Here is a 19741-nt window from a genome sequence, read left to right as displayed (position 1 = left end):
CTTCCATTAGTGCTTCCATCCTTGCAGTTAATAGGTCTGCTTTTCCTTTAAGTCCTCTTAAAAAAACAGACTAATTTTTTAAATTATAAAAATAGATACTTTTCTAAACTAATATGATTATCTCTTTCTTAAAAAAATCTGGTTATGGTCTGAGTTGCAAACCTGTAATTGAGGAGGGGTGAAAAATAAATCAATCTGTAATGATCCTTGTTACTGTTTTGTGCTCTGAATTGTTAGGCCTCTTTTTTTTACACCTATATGATTAATAAGATAGCTTAGAATAATAATACTTTACTTGAATAAGAAGTATGACATGGATACTAAAGCAAAAGTTCAGTATCCACAGAACTGTTTAATTTATGGTTGTACTGTAGACAATGCACTGTAAAGTTCTCCAGAGCACCATCTGTTTCTGCTCTGCCTGACCCAGGGGATTTATAAAACTACTGGCGGAAATTGGAGTTAAGGCCCAAGCATGTATTTTACAGAATTTAAGATCATTTGATTGAGGTTTTCAGAAGTCTTGTGAAAAACAGTAATATTTCTTTTGGGAAGATTTAGCTGCACTGTGTAGAAAAGGTGTTTTAGAATATACTGTACTGACAGCATTGGTTTCTTAAATATTGCTTCTCTCTATACTATGCCAAGTATCCTGCTTATATGAAATCATGCTTATTAAAATATTAGATATGCATCCTTTAATGCCTTTACTACATTGGGGTTTTTTACACAAAAACACATTAAAAAAATAAACTGTAGATACTTTGGTCTCTAATGAAAAGTCTTCTCTAGTAAGATGTTTGTCTAAAGTTTGATCCAAAATTGGGAATTGGTTTTAGTCTAATGTAGAGCAAAGCCTACAAAGCAAAGTATTTAGGATATAATACAATCATAGAACAGCTGAACAGGTCTCTGCAGTTATCTGGTCTAAAGCTTCAGACACTGCACTGAGCTGTCCCCAGACTGTGTCCAGGCAGCTTTTGAGTGTTACCAAGGATGGAGACACTACAACATTTCTGAACAACCTGTGTCCCTGTTCAGTCACCCTCACAGTGAAAGGTTCGCTTGATGTTCAGCTTCAAGGTTTAGTTTGCTCTCCTTGCCTCTTGTGCCATGACAGGGCTTCACTGGAAGTAGCCTGGCTCTGTCTTTGCACCCTCCACTCAGGGTGAGAGAATCTCCAAAGCCTTCTCTTAGGCTGTAGTCCCAGCTATCTCAGGTTTCTCTCCTGCATGAGAGACGCTTCAGGACATTGGACTAATTTCAGTGTATCTGTGTTTCTTGTGCTGGGGAGCCCAGAACTGGAGACTTCCCTATGTGTGACTTCTTCATTGCTGAGTAGAGGGGACCTGCCTTCCCCTCTGCTGGCAATATTTTGTCTAATGAAGCCAAAAGATACCATTCACTTCCTTTGTCACAAGGACCCATTTCTGGCTCATTTTCAACATGGTGTCCATTGGGACCAAGTCCTTTTCTGCCCAGCTGCTTTCCAGCTGGGTGGCCCCCAGGATATACTGCTGCCTGGAGTTGATCCTTCCCATGTGCAGGATTTTGCATTCCTCCTTGTTCAACTGCATGAGGTTCCTGTCAGCCCATTTCTTCAACCCTTTGAGGTTTCTCTGGATGGCAACACAATCCTCTACTGCATTTGCCACTCCTCCCCCCATTTTGTGTCAGTAGCAAACTTCCTGAGGGTACGCTTTGCCTCTCATCCAGATCTTTAATGAAGATGTTAAATGAAACTGGACCCACTATTGATCCCTGGGGTATACTTTCAGTTACTGGTCTCCAGCCAGCCTGACACTGATCACCAGCTGCCATTCAGCCCATTTTCAGTGTATCTCAAGTCCATCCAGCCCATACATCAGCAGCTTCTCTGTGAGGATCTTGGAGCTTTTGCACCCTGCTGTGTTGTCCCTCCAGCTGTAAAAGATGCTATTAATGGATACTTGTCCCTTGCACTTTTAAAAAACAGATTAATATTTTTAAAAACTTTTCCAGAATACAGCATAATAAATAAATTTAAATGGTTGTATATTTAAGAAAAATTGCTATGGTGCTTTTCCTCAGTGTTAGCCAGGGAGATTTATAAATAAGGCCCCTAAAATTTGGGAAGTAATGATTTCTCTATATTCCTCCAAACAAGAGAATTACTGTGCCATGCATTTAAGGGAACCTGGCAGATAACTGAGTTGAGTCTGTATTTCAAAAAAGTGCTTTGAGCTCTGTATGGTAAGCAAATACCAAAGTCTATCAATTCTCACTTCATTGTCACAAAACTTGTGGAATATAGTCGTTCTTCAGTTGCTAATATCTAGTAATATCTAGGGTATTTGGTCTTTTTTTTTTTTTTTTTTTTTTTTGCTGTTGCACTGCTTTTTCACCAGTCTGGATTAAAATACTATCCAAATTCTTTGTCTTCATTTCAGAGGGAATAACTGGTGTACTAAATTTGCAAGAACATTGAAATAATTCAACAATAAAAGCTAGGCTTTTCCTTCGTAGTCCAAAATATTTCCCATCCTCAGCAGAAGGCCCTTAGAGGCATTATCCTACAGTTTTAGCACATTTTCATCCCCCTTCCAAGTTTTTCCAGCTTGTCTTTTAAGACCTGTGAGTCTTTACAAAACAAAAATCAGTAATCTGTGTCTTCCTTTCTATATCTATGTGAACATCTTGTTTAGGGGAAAAAAAAAGTTTCAGTGTACATTTGTGGAGAATATTATTAATTTTAAAAAAAAGTGATTTATTGATGATTTTTTTAAGTTAATCAGACTTCATCACATAGAACATATCCATTTTAGTCATCTGTCCTCACCTGGGAGCCTCAAATTATGTTACCATTCTGATACTAACATATTTTAACGAATTAATAATTTATATTTAAAGTTTTCTTTTTGTCTTTCACTTCAGGAGTTGTCTAAAGGGTTTTTATTTTTCCATTTAATTCCCAATAGGTAGCTTCCATTTTTACTCCTCAAACCTTCATGTTTAATTGTACTTGGTCTAGTAGCAGACATTTATTCGTGAGCCAGAATCTGCTATTCCCAGATATACTTCAAAGATCCTTCTCCATATTCAGTAGTTACATTCTCATTCACTCAAACAGGAACAGCAGAGCTGATCTTTGAACTGCCCAATTTATCTTCTCTGCTTCCAGTGGTCTGTCTTGGTTAATGTACCTAATAACCAGAGATCCTAACAGAGAGGAACTTAATTCTTTGCAATTCTAAGTAACGCAGTTCCTAATTAGAAGGAGCTAAAAGTTGTTTTTTAAACTCTACTCAGCAAAGACTAGAGGCAATACACAAACTTACTTGTAGGAACTTCATTGCACTGGAAGTTAATGCAGATCTGTTTTATTACTATAACAGTAAGTACTTTGGCATATATGAAGGCAAACACATGCACATAACTACTACTAATGAAGTTTTTCAGTAGGTTGAAAAGAGAAACTTTTGCTGGTTTGATGACGTTGAGGTATTTTATAGCTTTTTAGTTTATAGGAAGGAGACGTGTACCCTCGATGATATTTGAAATAGATAAACTGAAAAGGGTGAACTTTTCTGCAGCAAGAATTTTACCACTGTTTTCATCTTTCTCTTCTTATTTTTAAAGGCTTTTTAAAATCTGAGCCAGCTATTTTGGCAGATCATTTCATAATGAGGAAAAAGCAAATATTCTCTGTTCATTCTGACATGTAATTTCCTAACACTACATCTTCAGCAGTGCTTTAAAAGTTTTGCAGCCAGGATTTCTTGTCTGCCACTAAATCATGAAAAGGAACATTCCTCAGCAATTTTTTCTTTTTTGAAAAATGAGAACCTATATAAAAATCAAAACTAAAAAAAAATGTTAATTTATTTTAGAAAGTCTTAATATTGAGCATGAGCTACACACACAACAAATTATTTATCTACCCTGCAGTATTTGTAAGTCCTTCAATAAACTGGGCTTCCCAGCTCTCATTTTGGATTACTTCTGAATTCCCCTGGGAGCCACTTTTGTGGCAGATTCCATTTGGTTTCACAAGGCCTAAAGGGGGAAGACTTGGCATAGAGCACAAATCTCTCACATTAGGAACAATTTGTAAACCACAAACAGAGGCAGCCAGAGTCCGTCCCCAGAACAGGCTGCTCCTGTTAGTGCCATTGTCTGAAAGGGATTGGTTTGCCATTTCCCAGATGACCTGCCTATGTGTAGAGAGATGTGAAAAGTTAGAGACAAAAATGTTTTCTACAGAGTGAGGGGGGAGCTTTCTTGTACAGAAAGGAAGGAAATACCTCTGTGGGATTTTATTTTTTCCCCTCTTCATCCAAAAAATACAAAGAGGGCCTCTGTCTTTAATGCGAATGTCAGCTTTAAATCTTTTAGGTTTGGATTAACTCTGTAAAAGAAAAAAAAATCTGACAGGCTTTCAAATATGACGCAGAAAAACTTTTTTTTTTACCTCAATTCATGTTGTTCATTTGTAAAGCCAAAGGCTGGATGGAGTGAATAGTAGGCGCCAGTTGTTCCTTCATTCATAGTTAGCATTACAATGGTCAGAATTAACATCCTAAGACCTACATTATCACTTTTGCTGTTTCACCAGCAAACATTTAATACCGGGTGGCTAACACAAGGACAGCTCTTTGCTATGTTGTTATAAATAAAAAAATGTTGTTAATAATAGGAAGTAATCATCATAATTAGTTCAAATTGCATTATTGTGCTTTTTTTCTTGTTTTTAAGGGAACTGTCTATCTAATTACTAGGTAATTATAAAATGTCTTGCAAAATGCATTTATGACAGACATTTCCTATTAGCTCCTGTTCTAGAAAATGAGTATTTCATCAAATATGTCAAAAGTCGGGTTTTGCCTATAAAGTGACTGCTAATAGATTTTTTACTCTAATACATTTCCTCCTGATAAAAAATTTTCTCCTTTTTTTTCCCTTTTGAAAATATGAGTTGTTTTATTCTGAACCTGTCATTGCTCAGTGTTTACACCTTTGCTGGCAGCTGTTGACAGAAGTAGTTAGTAGAATCTCAGGGCAATATCTATGTCCTTTTAACATAGTCATGAGAAGGTTACCACATTTTTTAAGTACATTCTAATGCTTTCCAAAGAATCAATGTCATTAGGAATTTGGATACAAAACAAGGTAAATTGAATTTTTTCCTTATATGAGAATTAGGTTTTTTCCTGAAAATAATTAGCTTCTATTTTCATATATTAACATGTTTGAGTATAATTCCTAAATGTTCATGTATGCACGTTGAGAAATTAGAATTCAGCTACTGCAAACTACCTACTGTTTGTCTGTTAATTAAAACTAGTAAAATTTCGGCTTATTTATTTTACATAACAAGGCTTAACCTGTGAAAGTAATTAGTCTCCAAGTAATTAAATAAAGGATTTGAAGCTACACTACACTACAGTTGTGTAGTGGTGTTACTTTCAGCCTCTCTACAATTGAATTACATTATAAAAGTATTTCTAATACTGACTGCGATTCAAACCTGCAGTAACATGCTTCAGTAAGTATTTATCATACCCTTTGCATCCATAATATTATCAATGTAGACATTTCAGTGTGAATTAGAAGGGTAAATACATTTTTTCTTTGATGTCCATATATTGTGATGTTTGTTTTGGCCATTCATTATGTTTTTAGTTTTTAGTATTTCTACAGACCAAGTTGTGAACAGAAGAAATTCCTATGTATTACATATAGTGGTGTACAGAAAAAACAGATACACAGATAAAAACAATTACGTGGTTTTCAAATATTTCAACATGTATTAATGGTGAAATCTTCATTTAACAATATGTTGCATATTTTCGTAATTACATAAATAGTTGTTTCCTTATTTCTCGTTTTTAATCAATCTGTTTAACAGGAGTCTGTGGCAGTGTGGGAACTGTGGTACAGCGAGTTCTGTGGGAGAAAACTTTGATCCAAGTTATATTGCAGGGTAATTGTAACAGTGTCCAGTATCCAAATGAGAGTCAGAAACTCTTATAGCCTGTTAGAGTAGATTGCAAGTTGAAAAACTATGCTCGTAATGCATTGAGAAAGTTGGGAAAGGGTGGATTTTTGATAAATCTGATTTTAATGGAAAAGCCTGTAATCATCACAGTTGTATAGAGCAGCATTGTGGAGGTGTGATTCTGCCATGCAAAGAGCTAAGCACTGTATCTTTCTACCAGCTTCTTGACCTGAAATAGTGCTTACTATTTACTGGATTTATGTTGCAACTCAGGGGATTTTAGAAAGGAGTTCAAGTTCTATTTCACATTAGTCAGACAAGAATGATTCATTTAAATTTGCTTTTGATAGCCTCCACAAACTACTTGATATTTCTAAGATTTTTTTTTGCTAGTTCTTGTCATGACATCCTGTTTTGTGCATTTTTTCTTCAGGCAGCTATGATGTTCAGCTCTGGAGTGTTCTGGATGGGACTTCTGTGTATTCCTATGACAGCTTTACTTCTTGATATAGTATACAAAGTGTGAGTACGGAAATACCAGTGTTTACAGAAGAGAGTACTGACTTTTAAATGTGTGTTCTAATTACTAATATAATAAAAAACAAATTAAGAGCAATTCTGGTGATTTTATAAAATTCTTTTTTACTGTCTTTGTTTGTTAAAAACTTTATACAAGAGTTATTACTATTTTAAATGTTCAAATAATTGTAGTGTTTTATTAATAGCTATTTTTGTTTCTAATTTGTTTCTAATTTGTTTCTGTATCTCCAGATGATAAAATAAGTTCTTTAGATTTGTTTTTTGATATTTCTCCTTAGTTTCAAGTCAGGGAAAATGGATTTATAAATTGAATATTTATAAAAGCATTTAAAGTATCTGTTGTTATACTTTCAAGAAGAGTAAGTCTGGCAGTATTTTGTATGTACTTACAGAGTAAAGAGAGCTACTTACAAGACACTGGTAGATGAAGTTCAGGAGTTGGAAGCGAAGTCTGAGGATCCTGGGGCAGTTGTGCATGGCAAGAGGTACAGTAAAAATATGTAGAACATTGTCTTAAAAAACAAAGCTAAATATTTTTAGCTGTATACATGTATCAAAGACAAAAGGTTATTTTTCAAAAGCTGTACAAATGAAAAGCATCTGTGAAGGACCTTCAGGTCTACTGAGCCTGTGTGTTTTTTCATAGGTTTACACAGAGGTTTTACCAAAAGCTTTAACTGATATGTTTCTTTGTAGCTGACTGGTTTCTGGTTCTTATGTATAGAACAAGCTTGAGGTGCAGTTTTAATTCTGTGACTTTTGCCTGTGTTAATTAATTCACAAACAAAAGAAGAAGAAAATGGCTTAGAACAAAATGAGTTTAAATCTGCATCATTTTCTAGTATAGCCGTAAACAGGGCCTAAGCACAAAAACAAAAATTAAATTCTATAAAAGCTGCTCAGTAGCATAGAAAAAAAACAAAAAATGTATCTGGTATTTTCTGAAATTGAATACAGTAAGCTGGTTTTGTATTTAATTCCAATCCAGAGCAAACTAATTTGATTAACCTATATGAAGTAAGTAAAATTTTTAACTTACAAGAATTCCCTTGTAACGTCCTCTTTCATGGACCAGGCAGATAATTTGAAAAGGGAGAAGGTAAAACTGAACAATTGGACATTTTCTACATGTAAACTCAGCATAAAGGTGTGCACTCACCAAAATATTTCAGACTTTTTAACCCCAAGCTGAACTTGTGGCAAGCACTCGCTGAATGTATGAGATGACAAAATCCCCCTCTCCCCCCCTTCCAATTCATTAGTGCCATCTGGCTGAGCTAGACCCTTCTTTTCTTGTTTTCATTTTCATGAGATTTGTGAAGTCTAAAAAAAAAGCCAAAACTGCTGATACTTGATTTTCCTGTTCTTTCTTTTATTTGGACTGCTGTTCTTTTAGTATCTTCATGGCAAAAAGCATAGCCAAGAAGACTTTTTTCCTACCAAGCTATGCACAGAAAGAGACCAGAAAAATACACAGCCACTTCTTTTACTATAGGTTCAATTTTCAGAAGGTACCTTTTGTTCATAAAGATACTTTAGCAATCTTACTGTATCCCTGTTCCAGTTCAGCGGGAATCAGTTTACTAGGATTTACCAGGTTGAGATCAAGTTACATCATGTACCAAGGTGATAACCATCATTTTTAATGGGACAGTATCCAGCTTGTACGAGCGCTTTCACAAGAATGTTTTGTCTCTAGCTGGGTTCAGCCAGCCATGGAACACCTAGTTTGGTGTGGTGGGTTACAGAAGAGGACACACCTGCATGCAGTCTCCTCTCGGGCTCTATATTTCTCTTTGTAGCAGCAGCTTCACACTGGAAGTACTGTAGAATCCCCTAGCTGGTGGCAATTCCTCCTTCAAACTTACTTTTCCTTCATCACTGCAAGACCTAACCATTGCTTGCAAGAGTAAATTCTCTTGCTTTTAAAGGTGATGTAAATTGATTGCTTCAGATGCTTTTCTCCAGTGGCAGTGGTCATTCAAGCAGACTGAGGGAAATATCTTCCTCCAAATTAACCCACTCAACTATCAGTGTGCTGAGCTTTGAAGCAATGTGTGCTCTGTCCTCTTTTGCAAAGAGCAAAAACTGTAGAAGTATGAGTTTCAGGAAAGAAAGCAAGTATTAGTGTTAGGATGGTGCTAAAAGGGGAACATCTTGTGGGTGTAGAAAAAAGTAAGGTAACCTACCTTTTAGTATTTCATACTTGCATTCCCAAAACTTCCCTTGTATTCCCAATTCAGCTGCTTTAACTTCAGTTGTCTAGGCAGGATGCTTTTCCCTCATTCTACACACGTGTTCCAAACCCCTTTTTATATAGGTAAAATGAACTTGGTGTTTTCACCACTGCTTTTGTAATTATCTTTTTATCCCACAGTTAAATAGTTATGGGGGCTCCCTGACCGCTGTTTAGTTACCTGCCAGAATATCTTTCTTAGATCTAATTCTTCTCCACAAAGTTACTTTTAAATCAGTATTTCTGAAGGATACAAGCAACCTTGTGTGCAAATCACTGGATGTTACGCAATTCAATATTTCTCAAGATTTTATCCCCTCCATTATTTTTTTAATGTATTAAAATTCAGGTGATAGAGCCAAAACTTTACCTTTTATGGAGAAAGTATTCATTGTTAAGAAAATGGTCTGATGAACTGACTTACTTGCATCTACAAAAATTTGATTCAACTTTTTTAAACACTCTTGAGTCTCCTAAATTGCAAAAGCTCAGATTAATTAGTTACCAGTACAGAGTAAATAGTTAAATGGGTGAGGAATATCCTCTACATCTGTTTAAGATATATACATGATACTTTCTTATTCTAGTGTGTGCATGTCTGTGAGAGAACCATTTTCTGTTACAGCAGAAAAAGGGTTTGTTCTCATTAAATGCCAAAAAAACCCTAAGAATATATAAATCAATGGATGATTAAAAGATAACTAAGAAATAGCGAGAAAGATAATTCAGAAACATTTCCTCTCTGTCCACCCCCATTTTAGAAATACTACAACACTAAATAGAGGTCTCAGCTTCCAGAGATAACAGGTTAGGATTCTTGTATTGGACAGCTGTTGTAATCAGTGTGTATCTAAATATTTACTGAGAATGGGACCTACAAGAAAGCCAGGAGTTTTTATAAGGGCATGTAGTGATGGCACTGAAAGAGGGTAGGTTTAGTTTAGATACTCAGAAGAAATTCTTTCCTGTGAGGGTTGCAGGAATTCATAAAATAATAACTTTTTTTTCTATAACTGCGTCTAATTGCCTGTAAAGGTATACATTTCATGTTCAAAAATAGTTTTTTGAACATGAAGCAGAAAAATATTCTGCTTGTCGATATAGTTACACATAATGAGCACAAGCATTTAGTTACTGTGATTTAACATTGGTTAATTATGAAACCATGTTTTCTTGGCTTCACATGTAGGTATTTAAATATGCTTTTGAATGGCAACAGGGTGATTTATAATAGAGAGCCCACAATATTTCAAGTATAGAAAAAGAACAGAATTTAGTACTTGAATAGCTGAAAGCACTTTTCTCAAGTGTATTTCCTATGTATTTTGTATTTTCTTTACCAGCAATCAGATCTGTGCAGTGGAAACTTTATTATGCATTAACTAAGATATGTGCCTACTTCATGTTAGTGTAAAAGTTTAAGGTAATCTTTTCACTGCTTAGCATTTAAGCAATGAAATTTGGTGAAATGAGGAGGAACATCGATAAGACTTTTGCACTGGACTTCCAGAGGGCAGACTTTGGCCTATTTAGGAGACTTATTCAGAGAGTTCCTTGGGAAGCAGCCCTTAGAAACAAAGGAGTCCAGGAAAGGTGGGTGTGCTTCAAAACAGAGACCTTGAGGGCACAGGAGCGGACTGTCCCTGTTTGCCAAAAAATGAGTTGACAAGGCAAACATCCAGCCTGGATGGGCAACAAGGTTGTGAAAGAAGGTAAGAATAAAAAGAGGATGTATCATCTTTGGAAGGAGGGTCAGTCAGGTCCCTCAGGAAGTATTTCAGGGGATTGCTAGAGCATGTAGGAAAAAAATTAGACAGGCCAAAGTTCAGTTCTAACTTAATTCAGTAACTTTTGTAAAGGAGAATAAAAAATGTTTTCATAAATATATTAATGGCAAAAGGAAGGGTAAGACCAACCTTTTTTCTCTATTGGATGAGGGAGGGAACTCCGCAGATGAGGAGGCCTTCTTTTCCTCAGTCTTTAGTGGGAAGAAGTTGTTTTCAGGACAACTGTCCTGGGCTGGTAGTTGGTATCAGGGAGCAGAATCGTTCTCATATTATCCAGGAGGAGGCAGTCAGAGAGCTGCTGATCAACTTGGGTGTTCATAAATCCATGGGACCGAATGGGATCCATCCCAGGGTGATGAGGAAGCTGGCAGATGAGCTTGTGAAGCCACTCTCCAGATTTACCAGCTGTCCTGGCTCACTGGTGAGGTTCCAAGGGACTGGAAGCTGGCCAATGTGACACCCATTCACAGAAAGGGTGGGAAGGAGGATCCTGGTAATTATAGGCCAGTTAGCCTGACCTTAGTACCTGGTAAGGTTATGGAACAGTTTATATTGAGTGTCATCACACAGAACTTACAGGGTGGCCAGGGTATCAGACCCAGCCAGCATGGGTTTAGGAGGAATAGGTCATGTTTGACCAACCTGGTCTCCTTTTAGGACCAGGTGACCCAGCTGGTAGATGCAGGAAAAGCTGTGGATGTTGTTTATTTGGACTTCAGCAAGGCCTTTGACACTGTCTCCCACAGCACACTCCTGAAAAAGCTGCAGCCCGTGGCTTGGACTGGAGCACTCTGTGCTGGGTTAGGAACTGGCTGCATGGCCAGGCCCAGAGAGTGGTGGTGAATGGTGCTGCATCCAGCTGGGGGCCAGTCACCAGTGGTGTCCCTCAGGGGTCTGTGCTGGGGCCAGTCTGTTCAATGTCTATATTGACAGCATGGATGAGGGTGTTGAGTCTTTCACTGTAAATTTGCAGACAGCACTAAGCTGGGAGTGTGTGTTGATCTGTTGGAAGGTAGGAGGGCTCTGCAGAGAGACCTGGAATGGTCGGATGGGTGGACAGAGTCCAATAAGATGAATTTTAATAAGTCCAAGTGCCCAGTCCTGCATTTTGGCCACAATAACCCCCTGCAGCACTACAGGCTGGGGTGATGTGGCTGGACAGTGCCCAGGCAGAAGGGGACCTGGAGGAACTTGTTGACAGCCAGAACATGAGCCAGCAGGGAGCCCTGGTGGCCAAGAAGGCCAATGGCATCCTGGCCTGGATCAGGAGCAATGTGGCCAGCAATGTGGCCAGAAGGAAGGTCATCCTTCCCCTGTACTCGGCACTTGAGTGCTGTGTCCAGCTCTGGGCCCTCAGTTTGGGAAGGACCTTGAGAGTGTCCAGAGGAGGCAATGAGGCTGGTGAGGGGCTTGGAACACAAACCCTGTGAGGAACGACTGAGGGAGCTGGGGATGTTTAGCCTGGAGAAAAGGAGACTCAGGAGTGGCTTTATCACTCTCTACAACTCCCTGAAAGGTGGCTGTAGTCAGGTGGGGTTGGTCTCTTTCTCCAGGCAGCAACTGACAGAACCAGAGGACACAGTCTCAAGCTGCACCAAGGGGAAATATAGGTTGGATGTTAGGAAAAAGATTTTTACAGAAAGAGTGATCAAGTACTGGAATGGTTTGCCCAGGGAGGTGGTGGATCCCTGGATGTGTTTGAACAAAGACTGGATGTGGCACTCCATGTGGTGCCATGGTTTAGTTGAGGTGTTTGGGCATGGGTTGGACTCAATGATCTTGAAGGTCTCTTCCAGCCTAGTGATTCTGTGATTCAATCTGAACATTCCATTCAGGAATACAAGCAAGGAATGATGGTACCAGGAATGGTACAATAGACATGCTAATGTTTTAAATAAAATATTTTTATTTAAGTTTTTTATTATTATTTTTATTCATGTCAGACATTTCATGGAAATTTTCTGATTTCAACTCAAATTAATAAGGATTTCACAGATGTATTGCAAAGGAGATGCAGCTGAAAACTGTTACTAAGTGTATCCATAGTCTTCCACCTCCTTGGCTTCCAGTTTTACATGAAAATAGTGATTTATTTATCCAGTCTCAGTATTCTTACAGTTTAGATTTCAGTCCCTAATTTTTTATTGATGTTGTCACTTAAACAGTTTACAGCTCTGAACTAAAAAAGAAAGCTCCTACACAGCGTAGAGGAGCAAGCAGGATGAAAAAAATCCCCAGAGAGTTAGCTTAGGAAAGCACTGAGAGTAAGATGTGTTTCAGTACTTCAGCCTCTCCATTCTTGATTCAGTCAGCAGATGCCAACTACCTTTCTGGAATTGGTACCTAATTTTTTTTTTTTTTCTTACAAGGGAGTCTCATTCCATCTTTTCATTCAAAACATGGCCACAGAAGCAGTTTCCCCTGCCTATCACCTTACCCTGCAGATTTTCCAGTTAGCATTCCTCTATGGGTGTGGAAATAGTAGGTTTATTTTCCTTTTCCAACTTAGAAAAGCCAAGCTTTCACCATATGCTTAAACTACCAGCCTAGAGGGTAACAGAAAGATGAGATAAACCATTAGTCTCTCCATCTCTAAACAGTGGTTCAGCTTCATATATAAATGTAGAGTCACTTAAGGAAGAATGAACATTTCTAATTTAGTGGCTTGAATGGTGATCTAGTAAGGAAAGCAATCTAGTTCCCTTCCTTGCACCACTTAGTCTGGTTGATAGCCTGAGAAGTTAAGTCTGTTGAGCTAGTTGACAATAATATTAAAAAGTAATTTGGGTAATCAAAACTTGGTAACATAAGGTGTGTGAAATCTGTTTTTCTTACTACATCATTGCACGAGAGACAACTTTGCTAATCTAGCAAAACTGTAGCAATATCAAATCACTGTGTACTCACATTATACATAAGATGCATCTCTTTTTTAATTGAACTAATTTTAGACCAGTTTACATTAAGAGTAGGCTGGATTTTTCAGCATTTGAAGTGTTTAAGTGATAGGTTGGTATTTCTTGAAACACAGGCGGTAATTCACAGTGAATATCAAATCAAGAGGACACCGAAGAGGGTTTTTTTGTTTTTTTTTTTAAATATAGTCCCTTGCACATATTTAATATGTTATTAAAACTGTCAGATTTTGCAACTTTTCTTAGCTATGGCTCATGTACCTGGTATTTATTTAGTAATGTATGTTCCTATTAGAGAGAACTTTATTGCAAGAAAGACAGAAAGGAAACCAAATACTTTTGCTACTTGTTTCACTACAGTTAGCAGCATTTGGCTGACTCCTGAGTCTCAATTTAAAAAATGTTTAATGCTCCTGTTTTCCACTTGGGCTGAAATGGGGAGTACCTTGAGTCACACTAAAGCACAGTAATCATACAACACAACAAACGCAGTAGTGCTGGGAAGGAAGGAGGTGGGCTGAGGTGGCCAACCTTAGCAGCGATAGTAGTCTGGGTTTTGGGTATGATCTCCAGAAAAACACCTTCTAGAGTTTCCTGGGGAAAGCTCCTTTCTAGAACACTTTTCATGGAAATAATGTTTCTGTACACACAGCTGATAACCATGAACGTGGCTTTCCCTCCACTCATTTCCCACCCCTTTGGGGTACTGTGTCAATAGAGGCTGGGAACACTTTCTATGTAAGATAAAAGGGACTAATTCAGCCTGGCACTATTCAAGCTGTGCTACATTAAGGAAGACAGTGCCTTCCCTTTACATTGTGTGTTTCTAAAGGAGTCACACTCAAAGGTTCACAGTATTCTTCATTTATTTGTGTTGTCAGCACACAGCAGTGTTTCAAAAAGATATTTTGCCTGCACTGTTACAAGTAAAATCATTACCAGGGGTCAGAACTTAATAATCTGTCCTCGTGCAAGCTTTTAATCATCATCTTAATAATTCATTAGGCACAATATAGAAAGAAAAAGGAGGGTGGACATTTCTTATTTAACAATTAATTCCCATTGAGCAGACTCAAAAATAAAGGGATAGGGTAATTAGTAAGTAAATATTCTTCATGTGTCTACTTTCTCTCTAGCTTAACTGAAAGAGCCCAACTACTGAAGAATGTTTTTAAGAAGAACCATGTGAACTTGTATCGCTCTGACTCTTTGCAACAAAACTTGCTTCGTAAGTGTTCACTGACAGAAATTAATGTACATTAATAACAGCAGTTAAATTCTGCCTTTCACTGCATTTATTTATAGCAAAAGTGCAGTATCCTAAACCCATTAGACCATATTCTTTGTCTGTGGTTAAGTTGCCCTTCATACCTAAGGTACTGTGCAGAGCTCTTTCTGCTGTTTTATAACTGCAAAATTCTGTAAGAAATGGCACAGTATTCTACTTACTGTTGAAAAGAGGTTTATTCCCTTCTGTTCATCTTTGTTAAGTTGCTTTAATTAAAGTTTTAAAAAAATTAAAATTATCAAACTTAATTTGTTTCTATTTCACTTTGTATCTGCAGATGGCTACGCCTTCTCTCAAGATGAAAATGGGATTGTTTCCCAGTCTGAAGTCATAAGAGCTTACGATACCACAAAGCAAAGGCCTGAGGAGTGGTGAAGGAACACAGCTGGACATCTAGGCCTTAGTTGTTACTTTTGTGAGACAGGCTACTAGATCTTTGCTGGGAGCTGTGACCATGGTCCAGTTATCAGACACTGAAAGATCTATGATGGCCTTGTTCCATAAAGTTTGGATTTGTGTATTCGGTAGACATAAGCACTGTGCAACTATACTGTAACACACCATCTCTAAATTTTTAACGAGTATTTGCTTAGCCTTTGTAAACAGATTGGAATTTACCTTGTATCTTGCCAGCTTGCTTATTTTACAATGAATTTGGATCAATACTGGTCATACACTAGAAAGGCAGTGGTCAGATTGCTAAATGTACTTTACATTGACAGATCAACTTGCATCTGTGAAAGATTTTAAGTGTTAATATATTTAAATATATTTGATAACAAGCCTTTGATTTCAACAAGTGCTGAAAAAAACCCAGTATCTTAATGGTGTTAATTCACCTTCTTTAAGAAAGATTTTGAGTCAAGATGCTCATAGATGTTTGTGTCAAACTAATCTAAAAACATTTGCCAAAGAAGTTCCATAAATGTTTTCTGTTAGAAACAATTTGAAAGGAAACTATCTCCAGTCCTGATCTCAGAACTGCATGCTTGAGTCTCCACACTTGAGGAGAAGGTATAGTGAGTCCAATTTGAGTGGCCTTTATGGCATTTGCTTTCAAAACTGCAAGTCTTTGCACCTTTGGCCTTATACAAGCTTTCCCCTTATTTTCATTTAGTATTGTGTATGTTGAATATGGCTGCCAACTTGTATAATGGAGTACACGTAATACTTTATTCAATTTTTAAGAATTGCTCTGCCTTACTTCCCTTTAGCAAACTTAATTATTTTTGTGATGCTTAGTTGTATCTGCTTATACTGTAGGTTCAAAAGAAAGTTTGTTTAAACTTATTTTTTAAAATTAATCAAATTTTCAACATTTTTATACTAGAATTATTTGAAATGCATACATTGAAATACAGAGCAAAGCATGCCCTTCGCTAGTCTGTGGTATGTACCGATTTATTTGCACAAAAGTCACTTCCTATAAAGGTGTGAAATACATTGCAGCAGTCTCTTTACAACTTTTTGGTCATGCAGAATACTTATATACTCTCACCTTTAATTAAAATGGAGAGGAAGTGACTGCAGGAAAAGATACACCCCTGCTATGAGGGGGGAAAAAAAGAGGGCAGTATTAAATGAGAACATTGTGATACATGCTTTAACTAGTTATACTTGGTATTTCTCAACTTACCATCCAACAACCGTCAGGTTTCAAACTAAGAAAGGCTACTTGAACTTTAAAATTTAGCTAATTCTTGCCTCTCTTTAGTCCGTGTTTAATTCTGGGTTTAAAGGCCACCACAATTACATTAAAAATACAATTTTCTATAGTAGCAGTTGGTTATGCTGTTAAGTAAATTTTTGTGAATTGCATAGGAATTATCTCTTTTTTCCTTTCAATGGAGATCAACCAGATGGAAAAGCAGAACAACAATATCCCCAGTGATCTGTTAAATTAAGTATTTTACTCTTTGCTCTCCAAATCATAACAAGTCATCCAATCCCATCTTTTCTCTGCCCTCCTTCATTTGTCTTTACGAAAGGTGACTTTACCTCCTTGCCTTTCATCTAGCTAAATGCTTAACATGTAATTAATCTCACTATACAAGTTTCTTATCCTCCATTCTGAGAGAAACTTAAAAATACACAGAGAAAGCCCAACAGAAGGCACTATATGAAAGTACCTATTTAGGAAGGTGTATCAGTGGCAAGGCAGTCTGCATTTCATGTGCCTGCTATGCAGTGTCTTCCTCTCACTAGCCTGGAGTGATCTCTAAACAGCAGGCACAAGGAGAAAGGGAGCTAGAAACAGTACTGCCAGTCAGTCATGCAGACAAGAACTGCCTTCAGAAAAGCCATTGCAGGCATAGATAAATAGATGGATCAATATGGGAGGGCCAAATCACTTGACCTAAGGCAAGAAAAAATTCGGGGGCATGCCCCTTTCCTAAAACAGGGATCCCTATTTGCTGTCATCCAAGGGACAATGACCACCTTCAAAACATTTCTGAAGTTAACCATGACACTGTTGCTCCTTTTTAATCTTTCTGTGTACTTAATTCACATAAAATTAATCTATACATAGCCTCGTAATGGGCAATTTTTTTTCTGTTCTAATTGGTTGAATTGCTAATTATGCAGATACGGATTAGAATAGACTGTGAAATACATGCAGTGAGATATTTACATGATCTCTTATTCTTCCTATGAAATAAAATTCTGTTTTACCATTGTAATACAGTTTGAAGAAAAAAACACACAGTAGATCCCAAATTAACTACCTTAAAAAGCAAGAAAATGACTGAAACAACTCTAAGGTCCTCAATTCAGACTAATTTAAAGGTTTGTAAGATAATCTTATCACAGCATTTCATGCTTACATTTTTTCAGAATTTGAAGGAGTATTTCACAAAGTGCATTTTTTTACTACTTCTGATGTATTTTTCCCGTCTTGTACTTTTTCTGATAATTAGTGGTTGAAAGATACCACTTCTTAAAAATAGCAAAAAAGACAAATGAGGCAAAAACAGTGGGTTTTGATTGCTCATACAATTCCATTTTAAAATACAAGATTATCTTATATATGTGTGCCCATTTTTAAATCAGGCCAAGTATACAATATGCACTTTATTTTCACTTTAAGTACACAGTAATATAATCTAGTTCCATCCTGTTAGTATGTCATACCTTTGTTAAAATAAGGGGATTCTGCTGATGTTTGTTTAAAGGAAAAAAGAACAGTTGAGGCAGAAATGCTCATAATAATGCCTCTGTTCTTACTGTTCCAAAATTCAAAAGTGTATTAAATAGAGAGTTCACGTGGACTTTCCCATCTCTTTCATGGGCACTGCAAGTTAATATTAAAAATTTCCATCTAAAAGATGAACCTGTGCCACTAAAAAAATCGGGTATCTTATATAAATACTTTTGCTTGATTATTTTTAAATATATACATACATATATATAGAAATTATTCAAAAGAGTAACTGGAAAAAAATTTTAACAAACCTATTGACAATTTGTATCTGGAATTTTTTCTTGCCATTTCCTAATTTTACACATATTTTTGCAAAGCAGTTTCAACAGATTTATACTTAGTCATCATTCTATTTGTATAAAATGATAAATAAAATATTTTGAAACACTAAGAGATAGCTGAAGATTCTTATATGTCCACATGCATCCATAAAATTCACCTTGTTACAAAGATGAGCATTAAGTGTCTTAAGATGTGTATCATGACATTTGAACCCATCTTGAAGGATGAGTAATTTGGAATACGTGTTAAATTTAAGGAGAAAAGTTTTTCCCTTTTTTTCTTGTGTATTGTGTAAAAGCAGTTGTAGTTCTGATAAATTTATCATTCTGTCTGCATGAGGCACTATTTCTCAGTGTTCTGAGGCGATGCATGGTGGTTGTTGATCCCTGTTTTTTAATGCCTCCGTTAAAAGTCTGCTCATAATATATTGAGAAGCTAGTGCTGTGTAAGCAAATGAGTTTGTCAGTTCAGCTTCCTTGGTACTGGATGTTTTCACTGGTTACAAAACTCCACAAATGAGTTTCTCCTTCCCCCTCTCTGCCCTCGCTCCCCCAGTTTCCTCGCTGTTAACCAATAGATCTTTATTAAACAAAGGAATATTTTAGCATTCCAAACCTGGTTCCTGCTTATGCAAACCACTACTCTTATAGGGTTCAACCGGACTGCTTGTGAGTATAAGGACTGCTCATCTGAGCAATGATGTGCAAAGTTGGGCACTTTTGAGGGTCAATACTGAAATAAAAGTATTTCCATGTAGAGTATGGTTTGTAATTGCAAAGCTGTGACCAGAACAAATTTGTTTTGTTGGGGTTTTTTTAAGTAATATTTTATGGTGTTTTTTTAATGTAGCATAGAAGCCATAAATGCGTTAATATTGTTTTTCTACTTCAACATAATTTTTCATAACGATTTTCAGTGTTTGATATGTATTAACCGCTGCAGAAAGCGGTCAGTCTGAAACAGCAAAATTGCATCCAAGATGAAGTAAGGTTTTACAGCTCCACTAAGCCATTACTGCTGAAACTGTTGTGGAAATTATGAAGCTGCATGAATGAAGATTTTTTGACTCGGTGTTTATGGTAGTTTCTCAGGTTTAGTTTTAACTGGATGTTAAATGCACTGTGTTTTTTAAATAGTTCTTTTAGTAACACATTCAGTTCTATGCAGTGTTAAATGTCATTTGGCATTTGGTGAATGTGCATGTTTTGAACTGCAAATTTTAAATGTTTTGTCATTTAATTGTTAAAAAATGAATAAACTTTGCCATTAAATTAAGAAGCTTTGTTGACTTTATTGGTTGGAAATGTTAGGGATTACTTTCAGAGGAAAACATATCTCATTATTCTTGGGTTTGAATACTTTAAAATGAGACATACTAGAAATATTATTTCACAAATATTATCAAGTTCTTGCATTTTTTAAGGTATACTGGAAAAGTAGTAAATTGGTTTAAGGTTTGTTGGGGTTGGGGGTTTTTTTTGAACACCTTTTTGGAGATGTCTTTTTCAGTTCTC

The 19741-nt window shown here is 36.7% G+C and overlaps 1 protein-coding gene across 1 annotated transcript in view; it reads left to right on the top strand.

Annotated features, from left to right (window-relative positions):
* ATP8A1 (ATPase phospholipid transporting 8A1) overlaps window positions 1–19505 on the top strand; it is a 100458-nt gene extending 80953 nt beyond the window's left edge. The window contains exons 34-37 of the mRNA XM_059469861.1: window positions 6411–6499; window positions 6910–7002; window positions 14592–14683; window positions 15021–19505. Of these exons, the coding sequence (XP_059325844.1) occupies window positions 6411–6499; window positions 6910–7002; window positions 14592–14683; window positions 15021–15118 (372 nt within the window). The 3' untranslated portion in view covers window positions 15119–19505. The remainder of the gene's footprint in view (window positions 1–6410; window positions 6500–6909; window positions 7003–14591; window positions 14684–15020) is intronic.
* Window positions 19506–19741: the final 236 nt, after the last annotated feature.

This window comes from Ammospiza nelsoni, chromosome 4 (genome assembly GCF_027579445.1).
Source record: "Ammospiza nelsoni isolate bAmmNel1 chromosome 4, bAmmNel1.pri, whole genome shotgun sequence".
Taxonomy (NCBI): domain Eukaryota; kingdom Metazoa; phylum Chordata; class Aves; order Passeriformes; family Passerellidae; genus Ammospiza; species Ammospiza nelsoni.
Note: the sequence above shows the minus strand (reverse complement) of the source record. Positions and strands in the feature narration are given on the sequence as shown.